Source organism: Diorhabda carinulata, chromosome 7 (assembly GCF_026250575.1).
Source record: "Diorhabda carinulata isolate Delta chromosome 7, icDioCari1.1, whole genome shotgun sequence".
Taxonomy (NCBI): Eukaryota; Metazoa; Arthropoda; class Insecta; order Coleoptera; family Chrysomelidae; genus Diorhabda; species Diorhabda carinulata.
The window spans coordinates 22,396,176-22,414,045 of NC_079466.1; the positions used below are offsets into that span (position 1 = coordinate 22,396,176).

The 17,870-nt window shown below is 32.4% G+C and overlaps 1 protein-coding gene across 1 annotated transcript; it reads left to right on the forward strand.

The window, feature by feature from the left end:
* Nucleotides 1-2,070: 2,070 nt before the first annotated feature.
* On the forward strand, nucleotides 2,071-15,164 carry LOC130896287 (sialin-like). The gene is made up of 8 exons (XM_057804279.1): nucleotides 2,071-2,376; nucleotides 3,752-3,948; nucleotides 5,820-6,056; nucleotides 7,506-7,602; nucleotides 10,105-10,313; nucleotides 11,712-11,991; nucleotides 13,718-13,959; nucleotides 14,987-15,164. Exons 1-8 carry the CDS (start codon nucleotides 2,373-2,375, stop codon nucleotides 15,116-15,118), a joined length of 1,398 nt encoding a protein of 465 aa, XP_057660262.1. The 5' UTR covers nucleotides 2,071-2,372; the 3' UTR covers nucleotides 15,119-15,164.
* The last annotated feature ends 2,706 nt before the right edge of the window (nucleotides 15,165-17,870 follow it).

The following is a 17,870-nucleotide window of genomic DNA, read 5'->3' on the forward strand; positions in this document are numbered from 1 at the left end:
ATAAAAGAATGTTTTTCGTTACAACTAACCTAAAATAGTTTTTCATTATTGATGGATTGAAACAGTTCATTTCCAATAAATTTCATCTGAAAATTATCATTAAGTTCAATGATTTTTGTAATATTTCAGAAAAAAATATTCATGTATTCATATTTTAAGATCCCTTAGCTACTTCATCATCTGAACAATAGGTACCTGCACCTCGTTATCGATTTATTAAACCGTTTCTGTTTGTGCAGACTAAACAATAATTATTAAAACTATTCCTACCTCATTAATCAATACACGAGACAGACGAAAAGAAAAACAAACAGGTATTTGGAATAGGCGATACCCAATTTCTTTCAATTACCCCAAAAATAAAGAAAAAAAAATCGGCAAGTCATCTAATGCACCTAGTTTATTAAAAGAAGCATCTATCATTTTGGTTTTGGAGCGGAAATCAAACTAGTGTCGGGCTAGCAGTAATTTTGCGGTGAATTTTCTATAACAAGGCATAATGTGAAAGCGCAAATCTCATTATTGGATCAAGTTAGAGCCGCCCTTCACGCGGCTTGTGATGCTGATCAAACGAGCCCCTCTGAGATTTATCAAACACGAAATAACTGAACCAAAATGATTGTTGTAATTTTTTTTTTAATATCCATTCATAATTTTTTAGTAGCATGCTCATTATTTTGGAATATAACTCATATATATGAAGCGAAAGTAAAATCACTTTTAACAATCGTTACCAGACTTTCCATCTAGCTTGAACTAGTATATTGATATTTATTATAACTTTTTTCGTTGTTTGCTTTTATTATCTTGACAATCTGCTTGAGTTCTTCTTTAAGCGATTAACTTTATGCACAGCGCTTCGAGGATTGACTGGGATCATTATCATGCTGGAAGATGAATTTTCTTTAATCAGAATTTTCCTCCAATATTTTTTATAGCTTCATTTCTTCAAAATCCCTTCGAATTTCACCAGGTCTTCAATCGCACTTCTTGCCTCTTTCATGTTTTACAGTTTATTTTATTTTGGAAAAGACTGTCGAAAGAAAAGTCGAAACGTCAATTTTTATAATTCTTTCAAAAAATTATTAAAAAAATCCTAAGAGATCTAAAATCAAAAACATTTAGAAGAATTGAACGTACATTTAAAATTTTTCAAATATAAAAAATAATGCTGAACGTAATTATATTTTTTAATCATTGTTTTCTTCTTTGGTATCGTACTTATAATTATTTATAATTTGTTTAATTATTGAGCGTTACAAATGAAAAATCGAGTGTCACGGAATCGATTATTTCATTCTCAATTTCACTACTAATAGCTAGTCCTTCTTCCTCTTCCAAGTTTCTCACAATTTCTTCTTCTAATTCACTATCTCTAGAATCTTCAAAATTCATTTTTTTATTTCAATTCTTCTTCATTTTCAGGCGATAATAAATACTAAATGACGTGTAAAACAAACTGTCATCGAGAGTAAACAAACTTGAGAATTATAATGAAAGACTGGATTAAAAACCAATTAAGAAGACTTTAGATATTACCAAGTTTAACAAAAAAAAATTGAAAAAAATACTGAAGAGGTTCAACAAGTAAAAAATATTGGAAAATTTAAGGATAGTTTATGTCCTTTCTGCGGCGGAATGTATTTAGAAGACGATGACAATCCAATTGAAAATTGGATTCGACGTAACATTGGGGCAGGCCAGTGAATAATTTCCCAATTTCTTATTTGAGTTACTGTTAATTATTTAAAAAAACTGATTATGTTATTTGTTAGAGATATTGATAAAGACTGATTTGATCCATTAACTTTGTTTTTCCTTTATCCTATTTCAGATAAAATCATATATATATATATATATATATATATATATATATATATATATATATATATATATATATATATATATATCAATTTATCATTTCCCAGACCTTTTGATATGTTTATGTTTCAAAATCTTCTCGATTTTACGTCTCTTCTGTTTTAAAATTAGTTTTTCTCAATAATTTTTGAAAGGCGGCAGATAAAATTGACGTTTCGACTTTTCAAAATATATTTTGATAGAGACTCGAGAAGTCAATTTTATGTTTCCTTCAAAAATTAATAAAAAATCTAATGTTGAAACAGAAGAGACCTAAAATCAAGAAAATTTAGAAACATAGTCATTTTTGGGAAACGTTTTTGAGTGGTTTTTCCGAAGAAATTTTCGAAAAACAATGACAATTATCCAATTGCATTGTTCAATATATGAACCAAGCTTCATCATTCTGTCATTTAGACATTTATTTTGATATGATCGACTTATGATATCGTACAAGACTTGAAAATATGGTTTTATCTAAAAAGTAAACTTGGATTCATTTTTCACATAAAATGGGTGAGTAATAGATCTTTAAATAGTTAAAAATATTTTCTGCGCATGTCTCAAATTCCGCCACGTTTTTCGGGCATTTTACAAATAAACATACCATACACACTACGTTTTCTAAACAATTTAAAATAAGAAAAAGTAAAGAACAGTGAAATTAAAATGAACGTATATTTATAAATAAAAAATTAACAAGTATTTTTATTGAAATAAAAAATGTTACCAATAAAAAAGGGTGCAAAACAACATTTTTGTTATGGAGTTTGCCGTAGCGTTACACGAAGTAAATCCTTTTCAGAAAATCAATATTTTCCCAAAACCTTGTTTGGAATACCATCAACAACGTATTATAACAACAGTGAAAAATGATTTAAACACTTGTTCCAAGTGTAGTAAATGTGATTTGTGGGTTAAGCGTTGTGGTCGAGGTGATGGTCGGTTCCAAGGGATTCATCATGTAAATGAAGACTTTCAGAATTTATCATAACCTGGACAGAGTAGCTAGTTTTTGACTTTTTAAACAATAAATATTTTGAGACGCGTTGGAATCAACAATATCTGTAACATGATTACTGTCAACGTATAGCTTCCCTCTTTTTATAGGTTTTGCTTTACTGTAATCTAAAATGTTTGACTCATTTTCTTCATCGTCATCACAAGAATTATAATTTTCTTTCTCTGCTATGCAAGATGAAAGCAGATATTCATAGATAGAAGCTTCATCAAATAATTTTGGCAAACTTGTTGATGGACATTTTTGCCATACAATTGGGAAACTCTACAAAGGACTATTATTTACTGCTTGACGATTTCGTTGCTTGTCTTGGTCTAACTTCAGCCACTTTCCTTTGTCTAGACTTGGATCTACTGGGACACGGTTGCAAATTGCGTTCTTTACCCTAAAAAATTTACAATTAATTTCAGTGGTCGGATTTTTTTTTTTAAATATTTACAGAAGAATGCAGTTTTACATCCAACCTCTCGACTAACTCTGCCTTATCTTCACCTTGAGGACGTCCATGACAATTTAACCATCGTCTTAATTGAATACAATTTTGAGCTTCTACCGTTGGATAATGCTCCATTATTTAATTTTTCATTTAATTTTATTGGTGACAAAGGTGATACAACTTGTTGCCCGCCCATATTCAGAAAAAGTGCCAGAAACTTTTATATTGTCGCCGTTTAAACGTGGCGACCTAACCATTAAAAAGCCTATTAGAAAGTATCTCAACATATTTATCAAATATACTTCATATTTAACACTAGAAGATTGACTAACAGAAATAACTACCTGGTTTTTGCAGTTCTTTTCATCGGTGGCGAGTGGGGGAAGCGTCTATAGATTTTTTGCAAATTTTTTTAACTATTTCTATCTCTATAGCGGTGCCCGTTAGATTCTGGATAGCCTGCATGGTATTTTTCACAACTTTCACTTGCTATACGACAAGAGTAAATCTTTCAGTCAGCATAGTATCCATGACCAAAGGAAAAACCAAAGGTGTCCCTTACTGCAAAAAATCTACAGATAACGTCAGCGACAGCAGTAATGGAACGGAGCAACCTCACGTTTTACCTGATGTAAGTCGACTTATGTACACATAGTCATTTTTGAATATGAAATGTCACATTATCTCGAAAACATCTTAAATTTTGGTTTATGAGTATCGATATTACCGTTATACATAAATTGTTGTATAATCTTTCATTTTTTAGTAATGTAATGAATTATGTTAATTGAAATAGATCGCCCTCATTCAGTTTTGTTGTTAAAATGTTTAAATAATGCTAAATATTCTTATACTTAATTACCATGATTTGAATTTATATTATCTGAAAATAAATGTATAATAATTTATATCCTGATCGAGTTCTGTTGCTAATAATAAGTCTAATCAAATTGGGATCATAAGAGATCAGTTGAAATCAGGTTATAATTAGAAAAATTGCATAAAGTTGGAACAAATATTTAGATGTGTTGTGCGACGTACACACTAAAATACTTGTTGAATATCCAAGGATACAATTTTATATGGAAATCATTTTTTTTAAGTAATCCAACAACATTGTGGTGATGATGTCGATAGATTTTGGCTGACGCAATTATGTGTTGATAGATGACTTCTTTGACGTCCAGATACGTTTATACGGGATGTCCTAAAGTAAAGCTTGAGCTACACTGGTTGCATGAAACAAATTTAGTTTACGTTTCTTTCTATAGAAGTGCACAAACTTCTCATTTAATTACTTTTTAATAACATTTTCTATGTGTTAATTTTTAGACAATCAACAAGTTCACAGTGATATAGTGCTGATTCAGGACCGGAGCTCAGGCGTTGGCCTAAATAGCTAAAGAATATGATGGAGGTCTCTTGTAGGGTCGATTTCTATAAAATAAAAGCTGTTGTCAGTAACTGAAAGATAGTACCCCAGATATAAGAAGTATTTTGTCGAGGTTAGAGAAAAGGAGAAAAATCTGTGATAAATATCCATTGAAATGCGTTGACTAAAGGTGGCGCCACAATTGCATCCGGTTAAACTTAAAAGAAAGCCCCAAATATTTATTCAAGCTTTGCACAACTTTTGTACAACGCAAGTCGTTGTTTTGATCAATAATTAAGTACGATATTATTTTTTTTACTCGCCATATTTCAATTTATCAACAATTACCACCCTTTTCCAACACCAGCGCTATTCTGGAAGGTTTTTGAACTGTCATGTATTGTATAAACCTGGACACTCTTTCAACTTTTCTCGCATATGAGTTAATCCTCCTTCTTTCTACCCTCCATGGAGATGTCACGAAAAAGTTAATCCAGGAAAGTAAAAAAGTAAAATTCAGTGAACTAGCCAGTGAATGTCACGAAGTAGGCTTCGAAAATTAATAAAACTATTTATTAGATGACGCAAAAATGGCGTCTTTTGAGTGGAAAAACATTCAAAATTTAACAAATTTCACTATGGGAAATCTGGAGATTTATAAAATGTTTCATATGGGATCGGTAGGAGCTTGTCACAATTTAATTAAAATTATATTCGTATGTAAGTTCTTGGGAATTCATAAAAAGGTGAAGTCCATTTTACGGAATGAATGTTTACTTCATTATTTTAAAAAAATCCTCTTTACCGTAAAGAGAAAAGAAGCTTATGCAGAGATTCCGTCTACCTGTCCGCATAATTGTCACTGCCAAAACAACAGATCGTAGAAACATATTTATAATCTGCGTGAAAAACTAGTTCAGGATGAAATAAGTTTTTATTTACGGTACACTACATGAAGCCATTTCGATGAAATTTCATTTTGATCAATTACAAATTATATTGAAGACTTGTAAGCGATTTTAGGGTTATTATCTCAATTTATTTCCTTTAATATTTATTTAACTATTAGAATGTGAAGAAAATTCATAGTGAAACCATCCATCACAATTTACCACTCCTCTTTTTTTCAGTATGGTCCTCGCTACGAATGGGATGAAAGAATTCAAGGAAGTCTGTTAGGAGCTTATTTCTATGGCTACATATTCACTAATCTCGCTGCTGGATTGATTGCCGAATATTTTGGTCCATTCAAAGTAATTCTGTTAGTACATATAGTAGCAACAATAATTAATACATTGTGCGTACTAGCAGTTAAGATACATTGGAGTGCGCTATTCTTATGCAGATTATTATTGGGTATGGGAGGGGTAAGTACCATATATGAAACATTTTTATGAACAATATAATTTTCCATTCCACCTCTTTGATATGGTAGTTTCGAAAAATGAAGATAATTAACTGTGAGTTCAAAATAACTACTATCAAAGATATCTAATTATGATTCATGAAAAGATCCTCAGTTTGCCCTTTGGTTCCTAGCATTCCAATTGACTAGTTCGAGTTGCTGGAACCGTTTGTTGCTTACTGCTATCACCAATACTCCCAATTAGACTGTCAGATATTTTGATAGCCAATCGTCTTCAGAGATTTTCTTCGCTCAAAAATTACATGACGTACATAAATTTTTGTTAAAACCTTTTACTAAAACCTGTTATTAAAACCAATAATAATGATTTTTGACTCACAAGTAGTTTTTGAAGAGTACGAAAGGCCATGGAAAATGGGGAAAACCATCGGAAAAACTCTAAACATTGGTATTACGTCAATAACGTGGAAGGAATTGAAAATTTCGATATAATCGACTATAATAATTTTAATAAAAGTCAAACATTTCATCCTGCGACCATCAGCTGTGAATAACGTCACTATATAGTAAACTCTATTTAATTCACTTTGTTTTGACTATCAGTGCACAAGTAATTTCATTTTCTTGGGGATTATAGACGGATTTACATATTTATACTTCAATTAAGTTTTCTTTTGTGTTTTCTTCCAGCTGTTTTCTTGGCTTTAATTGTGCTGCATGGGCTTTCCTGGTCTAGGCCGTCCTCTGATTATTCTCGGGTCTAGAAATCTACTCGTGGCGGTGTCGTTCATAACCTCTTGAATTTTCATTCACGACGTCGGTATATCTGCTGTGTCGTCACGTTCCAAAGTATTCTTCATCTAAGGCCTTATGTACAATTCAACTTCCGTATGCAATTGACTTTTTCCTAATATTTTCTGCATCTACTTTTTCTATTTTTGTAAAGCATATGGTAGATGCTAATACTTTTTGAAATCTTTATTCTTTCGTTTCAGTATTAGGAATATCACACAAAGGTATATAGAAAAAATATATAAATTTATCCTTCAAAGTATTTCCTCTTTTTCCCTAGACGCTATGAATCCATGACTTCTTTTCTTCTTTCTTTAAACGACGGTACGGTCTTTTGACGTCGAACCCTTAGCTGAATCAGGTCCACCTCAATACATGACTCAGCGGGGGTATCAATCAGAAGGTATCCTCTCCACGTGTTTCAGCCACCTTAGACGTGCCCCCCGGATGTCTCAGCTCAATATTCCTCTGTATCCTCCACGCATCGTTCTCGCAAACATGATCTTACATGACATGAAGCATTTTTTGAAGAGTTCTTCAGCATGGCTTCAACCTACTCTGCTAGAGTTTAGTTAATATCAAAAACACATTACCTAAACGCTCAAGAATTGGAATTCTAAGCAAGTATTTAATATCTTTTCCATTTTATATTTTACAGGCACTAGTGTATCCAGCTTTGCAAGTACTGATTGCTTTTTGGGCACCACCTCAGGAAAAAGGAAAATTCATAAGTGCCTTAATGGGAAATGTGTTAGGTAATATCAGTGTTTTAGGTCTTTTCTGTTTTAAAATTAGTTTTTTCTATAATTCTTGAAAGATTGATAAAAAATTGACGTTTCGACCTAACTTCAATCTTTATCAAAATATTTTGATAAAGACTGAAGTTAAGTAGATTTCAAAACGGAAGAGACCTAAAATGAAGAACATTTAGAAGCATTTATATGAGTTCTAGAAAAACATTGAATATACAAGGTGTCCAAAAAGAGTATCGGGTATTTGTTTTCGCGCCATATTCGAAACGGAGCTACGAAAGGGAGCGGGGAGGGGTTTGTGGCGTCCGCCATTTTGTGGAGTTTTAGTCACGATGGAACAGTACTCGGGGACGCATCGCGCATTTTGCGTACGAGCGTATTATCGTAACGGTGATTTAATAGTGACGTCTGTCTCGTGCGGAATATCGTACACGCCACGCTACGCCAAATGACGATAGCATTAGGAAATGGATCAGGATGTTCGTACAGGAGAGACTGAAGAAACAATTGAAGAAGTTGAGGCGTCGGTTCGTCGAAATCCATCTTTATCCATCCGAAAGCGAAGCTAAGAGTTAAACATCAAAAAATCGTCCTTACATTTGAATTTAAAGGAAGATTTGCATTTAGAAGCCTATAAAATTCAATTGATTCAAGAATTGAAGGATACGGACTATGCTAATCGACTGAATTTTGCCTACGAAATGATGCAGCGATTTAACAACTTTGAAAACATACTGTTCAGTGACGAAGCAAATTTTCACCTGAATGGTCATGTTAATAAGCAGAATTGTCGGTACTGGGCAGTCGAGAATTCGAGACGAAAGCATGAACGACCCCTGCACAGCCCAAAGGTCGTTGTTTGGGCCGCTATGTTTGCTAAAGGAATTATTGGTTCTCATTTTCATGAAGATCAACGAGGCCGAAAAATCAATGTGAATAGTGACCGTTACTGCGATATGTTGCGAAATTTTTTGCTCTCAGAGTTGCAGGAGTTTGCCTGTTTCAACATAAGAACGTGGTTCCAGCAAAATGGGGCCACTTGCCATACCTTGAATGACTCGATGGAAGTTTTGAATGAATTATTCCCAAATAAAGTCATTTCGCGAAGGGGTAACATCAACTGACCTCCCAGAAGCCCCGACCTTAGCCCGCTTGTCTATTTTGTATGGAGATACCTTAAAAGTAACGTTTATCAAAATAATCCAACGAACCTAACCCAATTGAAGGAAAACATCAGGTCAGAAATGGCAGCAATATCAAGAACTTTGTGTCGACGTGTTATCGCCAAACTTCGTTCCCGTTTAGAAGAATGCCAGCAACGTAACGGTCATCATTTGGATAACACCATCTTTTCCAAATAATTATCCAATTCATATGGTATCAAAAAACAATAAAAGTTTTTATTGCTTATAAATATTTTTTGTTTAATTGAACTTACAAATACCCGATACCCTTTCTGGACACCTGTATATACAAATGATTTTTTTATAATATGCAATTTCCATTCAAACGTGATTATACGAACTTTCTGAATGTATATGTGGAACTTTATGAATATGTATGTGAATCCACAAACTTTTACTTCAGCAATAATTAGGTAGAGGTGTGTTATGAAGAGCTAGCACAATCTGGTGGTGATAAAACTGATACTCTGTTCCTCTTTCATCATCTAAAGATTGTATTTTTCCAAGAGAAGAATCAACTAACATCTCAGATAAACTCTATTATTCATATTTCATAAACAAGTCGATCTTAGTGTATTCAACCAATCAAGTACTACCAGCTAACTTGCGGGACAAGGTCGCTGATCCGGATCTTTGGAATAAAGGAGGAAATTATGATAAATATATTCTGCAGCTTCCAGGGCCTTTTTAGCACAGAGGACAGTCTCAAAATTTGACCTTGTGTTGACCTAGTGGAAGAGCCTTAATTTCAAGATAGCGCTATCTGGATGGTTCTTCAGTTCAGGAGGTGACGGCTAAGAGGACTGCAAAGAGATTACCCAGGCAATTAGGATAGACCAGGCTTCAATATTTTTAGTAATAATAACTCAACCAAATTTATTTGTATATTTATTTCGTTTCGAGTAGTCTCTGTTTAGCTACTTTTTACAGTTGAGTACTTTCATTCTGTAAATTGTGTTGCTACTTCAATCCTTATACTATACAGTTTGGGCTACTACTTTGACCAAGAAAATGGCAAAACATCTAAAAGGTTTAACGTCAAACTACAAACGAGAATGAGAAAGTTTTCAATTGAGGAATTGAAAATAATTTCATTTATCTTAGAAGAATAAGAATTTATTCTTTCGAAGGAATTGAGATCAATATTAAATTCTACTAGATGTTTTGCCATTTCAATTTTTCTGCCAAGAATAGGAGGAGTAGGCTGTACAGATCAGATGAAAAAGATGAGAATATGAAACTTGCAGTTTTCTAATTGAAAAACATGTGCATTAATTATTAAAATAAGTTAATAATTAATTAAACCAACCTATTGTTGTAGGAACTTGTATAACTTGGCCAATTGTAGGGGTAGTTACAACGTATTTGGGATGGGATTGGGGATTCTACGTTGTCAGCATTGAAAATTTGATGTTTTGCATTGTTTTCTACCTTCTGGTAACTGATACGCCCGAAACTCACAGATGGATAAAACCGGAAGAAGCAAATTTTATCAAAGAATCGCAAGCAGGAACAGTTACCAGAAAAAAGGTAAATAACTAAGTAATTGATCCAGTTTTTTCCTTGATAACAAATTAATAGAATGGTCTCTAACAGTTATAGTCATTTTCTAAAATTTCTCGATGGTTTTTAGATAGGATAAGGGAAGGTTTGTTGCGGTAAGCCCTGATGTAGGACCTGCTCCTCTGCAGGGCTGGAGCTGTAATGATTGCAATGAGGTTGTTCTGTCCTAGCTGAAAAGGAGGAAACACGGATGACCAAAAGGCCAAAATAAGACGAGTAGAGAGCTTCAGCATAAGAAAAAACGGCTCTTCTTGATTTTGGAATATATTTTATACGTTTTTTCTTGGTTTTCCATTTGTTTTTTGTTAATTTTTAATTGAAATGGAGGTTATGAGAACTGCATATCAAATGATCTATTGCGTCACCTTTTTTTGATGTGGAAAAGAAAATCAAAAGCAAAATTTTTCACAATCCTCATAATCTAAGCTGCATATACAAAACCACCTAATTTTTTTTATTTATTCAATTTTGTAATGGGAACCGATGATTCGCTGTCCCGAGAGAGAATGCGTTTCTCTTCGATTCAAAACGTCTTGCATGGATTCGAGTAAGTGTGTTGGTTTTTCCTAACCCGTGTACCTGGTATATCGGAGAGGATTAAGTTAATTGTATGCTATTAAGACATTAAAAAGGCTATAGAAGAAAGAAGATTTGGAATTCTGAAAAGAAGGTAACTTGGAATTCCCTAAGTCAGGTATCGGTCCGTCAGAAGTGGAAGGATTTTGTTTTATTGAAGAAGTTGTTCGGAGACATGTGTACCTGTATGTTAAGTATTTTTATATGCGAGAGCCAAATTCCAGATGCGGCTAAGCAACTGAAGAACCGGAGTAAACAATTTGGTAACTGGATGACCAATTTATCTCCGGATTTGTTATGGTGCACCCGCTTCGTTGCCATTAAATAGTTACGATTTAATATCATTGAATACGTAACTGTTGAGATTGTTGAAAACGAAATGAGTCATTCATGAATTGAATTCATAATGATATATATTGAATCATTTTGACCATTTTTTTGTCAGCACTGTCTGTTTCGTAGCACCATGCTTAGTTATTTTTTCTTGTTGTTTCATAATTCATAAAATTTAAGATGAAACCATCTTCAACGAATTTTCATCTTTCTATTTGTTGCTGATATAACTTTTCTTTATACTCATATAAGTTTACAGCTCTGCACAGAAGAATCAAAAATTTTATTCGTCCAATTTGATTTTGACCTCTCTTAGTCTGGATTAACCAATTCTTTTTTTTTATACCACCGTCGAAATTACAAAACTTTTTCATCTAACTCGAAGAACGGAGCTGAAGTGCAGAAGTCACAAACTTTCTGCCTTGGTACTTTAATATACTATTGACTATTTTCCAGGTAATAGCCCCCTACAAAGAGTTATTCAAAAATTTACCATACTGGATGTTGATGTTATGTCATGTTGCTAATGAATGGGGTCTCTATTTGCAATTGACTCTAGTTCCGAAATTTATATCTGACGTAATTGGTTTCGATTTGAGTCAAGCTGGAGGATTATCCGCACTACCTCCATTGATGAGGATGACGTTTGGTTTGATATTGGGTGCAATCGCTGACGAAATTTTGAAACGTGAAATATTCAGTAAGAAATTGGTTAGAAAATCTTATACCGTTCTATGTAAGTATGTTTTGTATAAATCGTAACGAAAATACTAAATAATTTCGATAAAAACGTTTATAAAAAAACTTTCGAAATTTAATTTCGCGGCCGTTACCCATAGCAACGGCCGCGAAACCTAACCTAACCAAACGTCTTTTCCAAATTCGACATTTCTAAAATACTACAAAGACAAAGATTATTTTTTATTGAATACCAACAAATACATAAGTACTTATATTATTTAAGATGAATATTAACATTGATAGTTTGTATTACTACTTATTAATCTGTTCAGTTCAGATATTCGAAGTGACATAAATTCCCATCAAGCTGAAAATCAGTGAAATTGTTTAAAATACAACTATTGAACATGGAATTTGAATGTTTTCACAACTTTTTGAATCGTTATATCTCAGAATCAGTGGCTTGTAGGAAAAAAGTATTGATACGTTTCTTGTAAATAATTTTATGATCTACAATTTTCGTCTGAGGTATTTTTATGATAAAACTCACCGTTTTACTAATAGTCGCGAAAACTTTTTGATCTTTGACCTTGAATAAATTTTTTTCCATACATGGAAATGATGGGGAACATTCAAATTTTATTTTCAATTGTATTTTAAATCATTTTACTCATTCTAAGCTTGGTGGGAATTTATGTGGCGTCACTCTTATTTTTTGGTCTAATTTGACCGGACTATATGTTTACTCCAGTTGAAGCTGAAGCAACTATATCTAGTGTTTTTGAATAATAGTTATTGTCTGCATTCAAACCAGATACTATATCGCCAGAAATTGAGATGGAAATTTGCTTCTTATTTTCGGTAGAGTCTTTTTTATATCTTTCCGCTACTGTCGTGGACTTCCATCCACCGTGACGTGTAAGAATTGACGTATCAGCCCCAGTATTGGCAAGCAGCGTGGCAGAACTTCTTCAAAAACAGCGACCCGTGTATGTTTCACGATTTGGTAATCTGAGATAACGCTTTTCAACTCAGGAGGAATGGAAGGTACTGAAATATCGCTATCAGTATCGGACGTATTGCGTTTTGTCAAAAACTGTCAAAATATTTTGTATATATTGAAACATATCATTTCCATAGCACACAGTGACATTGTTGAATAAATTAAACTGCTGTTGAAGTTAGAGCAATAAAATATTTATTTACAATTATCTAATTTAATAAATGTAACGATTGCACGAAAAATAGTGTGTATGCTATGGCCGCGAAACTTTTTAACTACCTCAAAATTATCATGCCTCGGCGATAACTGTTCTTTCGGTACGTTAAAAAGACATTTTGCGGCCTAAGTGGAAACTGTACAAAGTAGACAAACATACAATCACTTTGTTTTGGTTCACAACATAATTTTCTATTTGCTCTGCAATGCTTGAATATCATTCAGTCACAAAATATACGAGGATTGGTTGGAAATTTTCCGATATAGCATAGAAACAATAGTTTTCCTCATTATCCTCAAAGTAGGCGTTACGTAAACCTCAACGTCCTTGTCTTATGAAAATATCCCTCCAGCGAGTGAAATTTTGAGTCTTAGAAACGAGAAAAAGTCGATAAGATTCGTTGGGTGGTCAATTAATTGGAATCGCAATTATCAAGAAAATCTTAACAACCACTTACTTATACGATTATTATAAAGAAAATAAGTGTTCAAAATTACTGAAACTTCCGTAGATTGATCTCGTATAATGGACCAAATATATGTAAATGTGAATATTTTTCAGCACATATTTTACCCGGTTTGATGTTGATCGCTATAAGTTTCGTTGGATGTAGTTGGATACCGGTAATAGTATTATTAACATTCAGCTTAGGTTTTAATGGTGCATGCGTACAAAACATTCTAATTAACGCTCAAGATCTCGCTCCGAATTTCTCTGGTACTATTTACGCCATCAATAGCTTTTTTGCCGGCATGACTGGATTCATAGTACCTGCCTTAAACGGAGAATTCACCAAGGACCACGTAAGTACATAATTATAGTATGTGGATGATATTAATTCGAAATCAAACGAAATTTGTTAAATAATTTTACCGTAAATTCGTGTATTTGAACATTTAACTCCATTTTGTGATGTTTATCTATAAAAAGATGTGATATAGTTCATAAACTAACTAAATTTTTTTATCCAAATGTATAAATTGTTCAAATATAGTTGAAAAAAACAAAAATATAATATCTTAACACTTATTTATTTTACAAAAAGTAATAAATGTTCTTCTTTCTTGGACAAAAAGCACAGAATTTGTGTACCACTTAACTGGTATTTGTTTCTTCAGTATTCATGCCAACACCGTGATTCTGGAGCAGTGCCTTCAGTAGCCCATAATTCCTTCAGATTCAGGTGCTGAGCTTTTTTTATGCCAGCTGTGTGAAGTAATCCCAATAAGGTATAAATTTCTGCCAAATCAGTCTGTCGACAAGCTCTAGTTCGTTTATAATTCTCCCTCATTTGATCTAAATAAACATTTAGGCGTCTTACTATAGTCTCAATCATAGAGTCAGGAAAAAAAGCTTCCAACAATCAACTGGTGACATCGCACTTCCTCTTGGTAGTACGGACATTTTTTCGGGGAGGGTTGCGAAGCCAAAATGTTGTTTTGTCTCTTCCAATAAAACAATCATTTTCTGAGATCATCTAACGATTGCTCGGAATCCGTATCGTGATCGGAATGATCACTATCAGTTTCTGGATCATCTAATCTGTTTGCCTGGTTATTCAGATCCTGTCTGTCGGGGTGCTTCACATTCCTTGATAGTTGGACTAGAAAAATAATAAAAAAAATCGAAAAAAAAAAAACGTAATAGTTTTATGAATAAGCTATAACTAGCTTACTTACCAGACAGTTAATATTTAGCTGCAAGAAGTCTTCCTCTACTAGTCATTATACCGAAGTATGATTTGTAACTTATACAGGAGAAGTTTGGGGAAAAATTGTTTGGGTTTGGTTGAACAAACAAAAATTTTATATTTTTCTTCATTTATTTCAGAATGGTATAGTCGAATGGGGATACACTTTCATACTAGGCGGAGTTGTTTATTGCTTAGGAGGTATAATATGGATTTTGCTTGGATCTGTGGAAGAACAAAGCTTCAATAGGTTTGGTGATCCCGCATCGTAATTTTGGATACAAAATCTCTAATGATATAATAAATATTCACAAATTACTCGCACATTTTATTCGTCGATCTAAACAAAAAAAAATATTAAGTATTTGTAAGTTTAATCTATTCTAATTAACACGGTTAGAGTTGGATGAGTATTTTTCGCTTTAATTTGTTTTGTTACTGAAATCCACTGCTAATAGCAAGTTTAAAAGTCACTAATATTTCAACAAAGGTAGAGGTAGAAATCCTTTTAATAATTGCGAAGGACTCCGCTTAAATAGTGTCATAAGTCAAAAAATTAGCAATAGCATCTGTTTGACTGTACTATTAGTGCTAGAAAACTAAAAAATCTTATCTTAAATAATTTTATGTGAATAGTTACTGTTGCAGTAACTTTTTAAATATATCTTCCGAAATTTGAATATGAATTAAGAATTAATTTCAAACTTTTATTAGTGGATAGTTTTTTTTTGACTTATGACACTGTTTTACTATTTGTGAGAAATATTATAAGTCACGTACGTGATTAGCATACCAAGTAGCAAGCGATTACTCAATTTTAAGTATTATTAGATAATATAAAAATATAAAAAAATGTATATAATATCTTGCTTCACACTAAATTGAATTGTGCCATATTGAGTCGATGGTAAATTGTAGAATTCTACCAACCACAGAATAAGAAGGTCTTTCAAGCAGAAATGTCTTCATCAATCTTCGGAACTTGAAATTTCATGAAATTTTTTACCAAATCAGAAGTGGGTATCGTTAAGTAGATGTTTAAATTCTTTCTTCTAGTTGGGAAAGCATGAATGGGTCTCTCAATTGAGTTGTGAAACGAGAGAGTTAGAATTTTGTGTTTTTTAAATTAGAACTCGCAATGCGTTTCTACTGCTCAAACCGAAAATGTACCAAATACCTCTTTTTGGGTAATTTGAAGACCCCCAGAAAGGCAAACCATATCAAAATCGCAGACGAGTTAAGCCTATTTAATTCCTTTCCATTCAAAACTCCCTCTCGTAAGGACCAAATAAAAATCGATCGTTTAAGGCTGGGGCACATTAACCGAGAAAACCCACCAATATGTGAAACTTGTAACGAAAATCTTAACGTGAAACACTTGAACTGTCAAAAGTACAAAAACGAAAGGCTAACCAACAACCTCCCAAACACCATGGTCGCTCTACTGAACAATAATTGTAATACCGCAGACTTAATCAAATATCTAAAAGACACTCAACTGTATCATAAATTGTATGTAATAATAATAATAAATCGCATCGCAACGACGTTCTAAAAGTTAAATGATATGAGAATGATAAATTATTATTGATAGATACAGATCAAGTCTTTTATTCATATCATAATCCCCCTACCCCTTGTCGCGCGTTGTCATATTGTGTTCGTTGATACCTCATCATCATCATTCTGATGGTTGCCCTCTTCTCCTCTAGTTTTGTTTAAATTTCTCTTCTAACGATCGTGTCGAAGGTATAATTTGAATCAATTTTAAATACATGGAATTATATTTCTAAATGTTCTTGATTTTAGGTCTCTTTTGTTTCAAAATTAGTTTTTTTAAAAAAATTTTTTGAAAGATAGATAAATTTTGACGTTACGACTTTTCTTTAAGTCTTTATCAAAATATGATATTGATAGAAACAAAACATCAAAAAATAAAACATTTTTCCTTACCATATATACATTTCCAAACAAATGTCGAATTATTTCAATAAATATGAAATTAGTCATAAAGGACAAAAAATAAGTTATCCAAATATTTCACTAAATTAAAATCAAAAACATCAAAAAACAAAAGAAGTAATATAATATATCAAGTGCCTTGTACTAATTGTGACGCTGTCTACATAGGGCAGACATCTCAGTATTTAGAAAATAGACTAAATGGTCATCAATACGATAAAAAAAATAGAACTGCATTAACGAATCATAAAATAACATAAATTCAATTATAAAGATTCAAAAATTCTTGGAACAGAATCCAATATACGGAAAATAGGATTTTTAAAAATGGTTCACATTGATAAGAAATTGTAAATTCTAATAAAACTACAAATAATTTTATTGACTACTGCTATTTATTTGAGACGTAAGGACTAGGGAAAAATTAATTTTTCTTATTAGAGCAAAGTTCAAGTTTCATTTTATTCTTATTTTGATATTCACGATAAATTGAATTGATCAATATAAATACGTAAATTGTCAGTGTCAATATCATATTTTGATAAAGTATTAAAGAGAAGTCGAAACGTCAATTTATTTCTCTTTTAAAAATTATTAAAAAAAAAACTAATTTTGAAACATAAAAGACATAAAATCAAGAAGATTTAGAAACATAAACATCTCAAAAGGTCTAAGAAATAAGGAATTAAAAAAAATTTCATAAAATTATTATACTATTTTCTACATTCCATAATTTTTTGATAATTTGTCAATAGATTCCAACTTCTCTTTTTTCTATGTTCCGAATGGCTTCTTCCACATCTTCTCTTGCAATTTCTGGTATTTCTATTTTCGTTTTCTATAAATTTGTGGCTTTTTTTTTAGAACTTTTGTGAAATTTATTCACATAAGTAGAAGCCTCACTTTGTGTCTATCATTTGGTCTATTCCTGTTTGTAGTTCTGTTTTTCATTCCCTGATTTTACTTTTCCTTATAGTCCAGGAAAAATGACGATTTTACATTGCTCACAACTCTATATTGTGTGGACCATATTATATTCAAATATATCCAAAATTTTCTGTT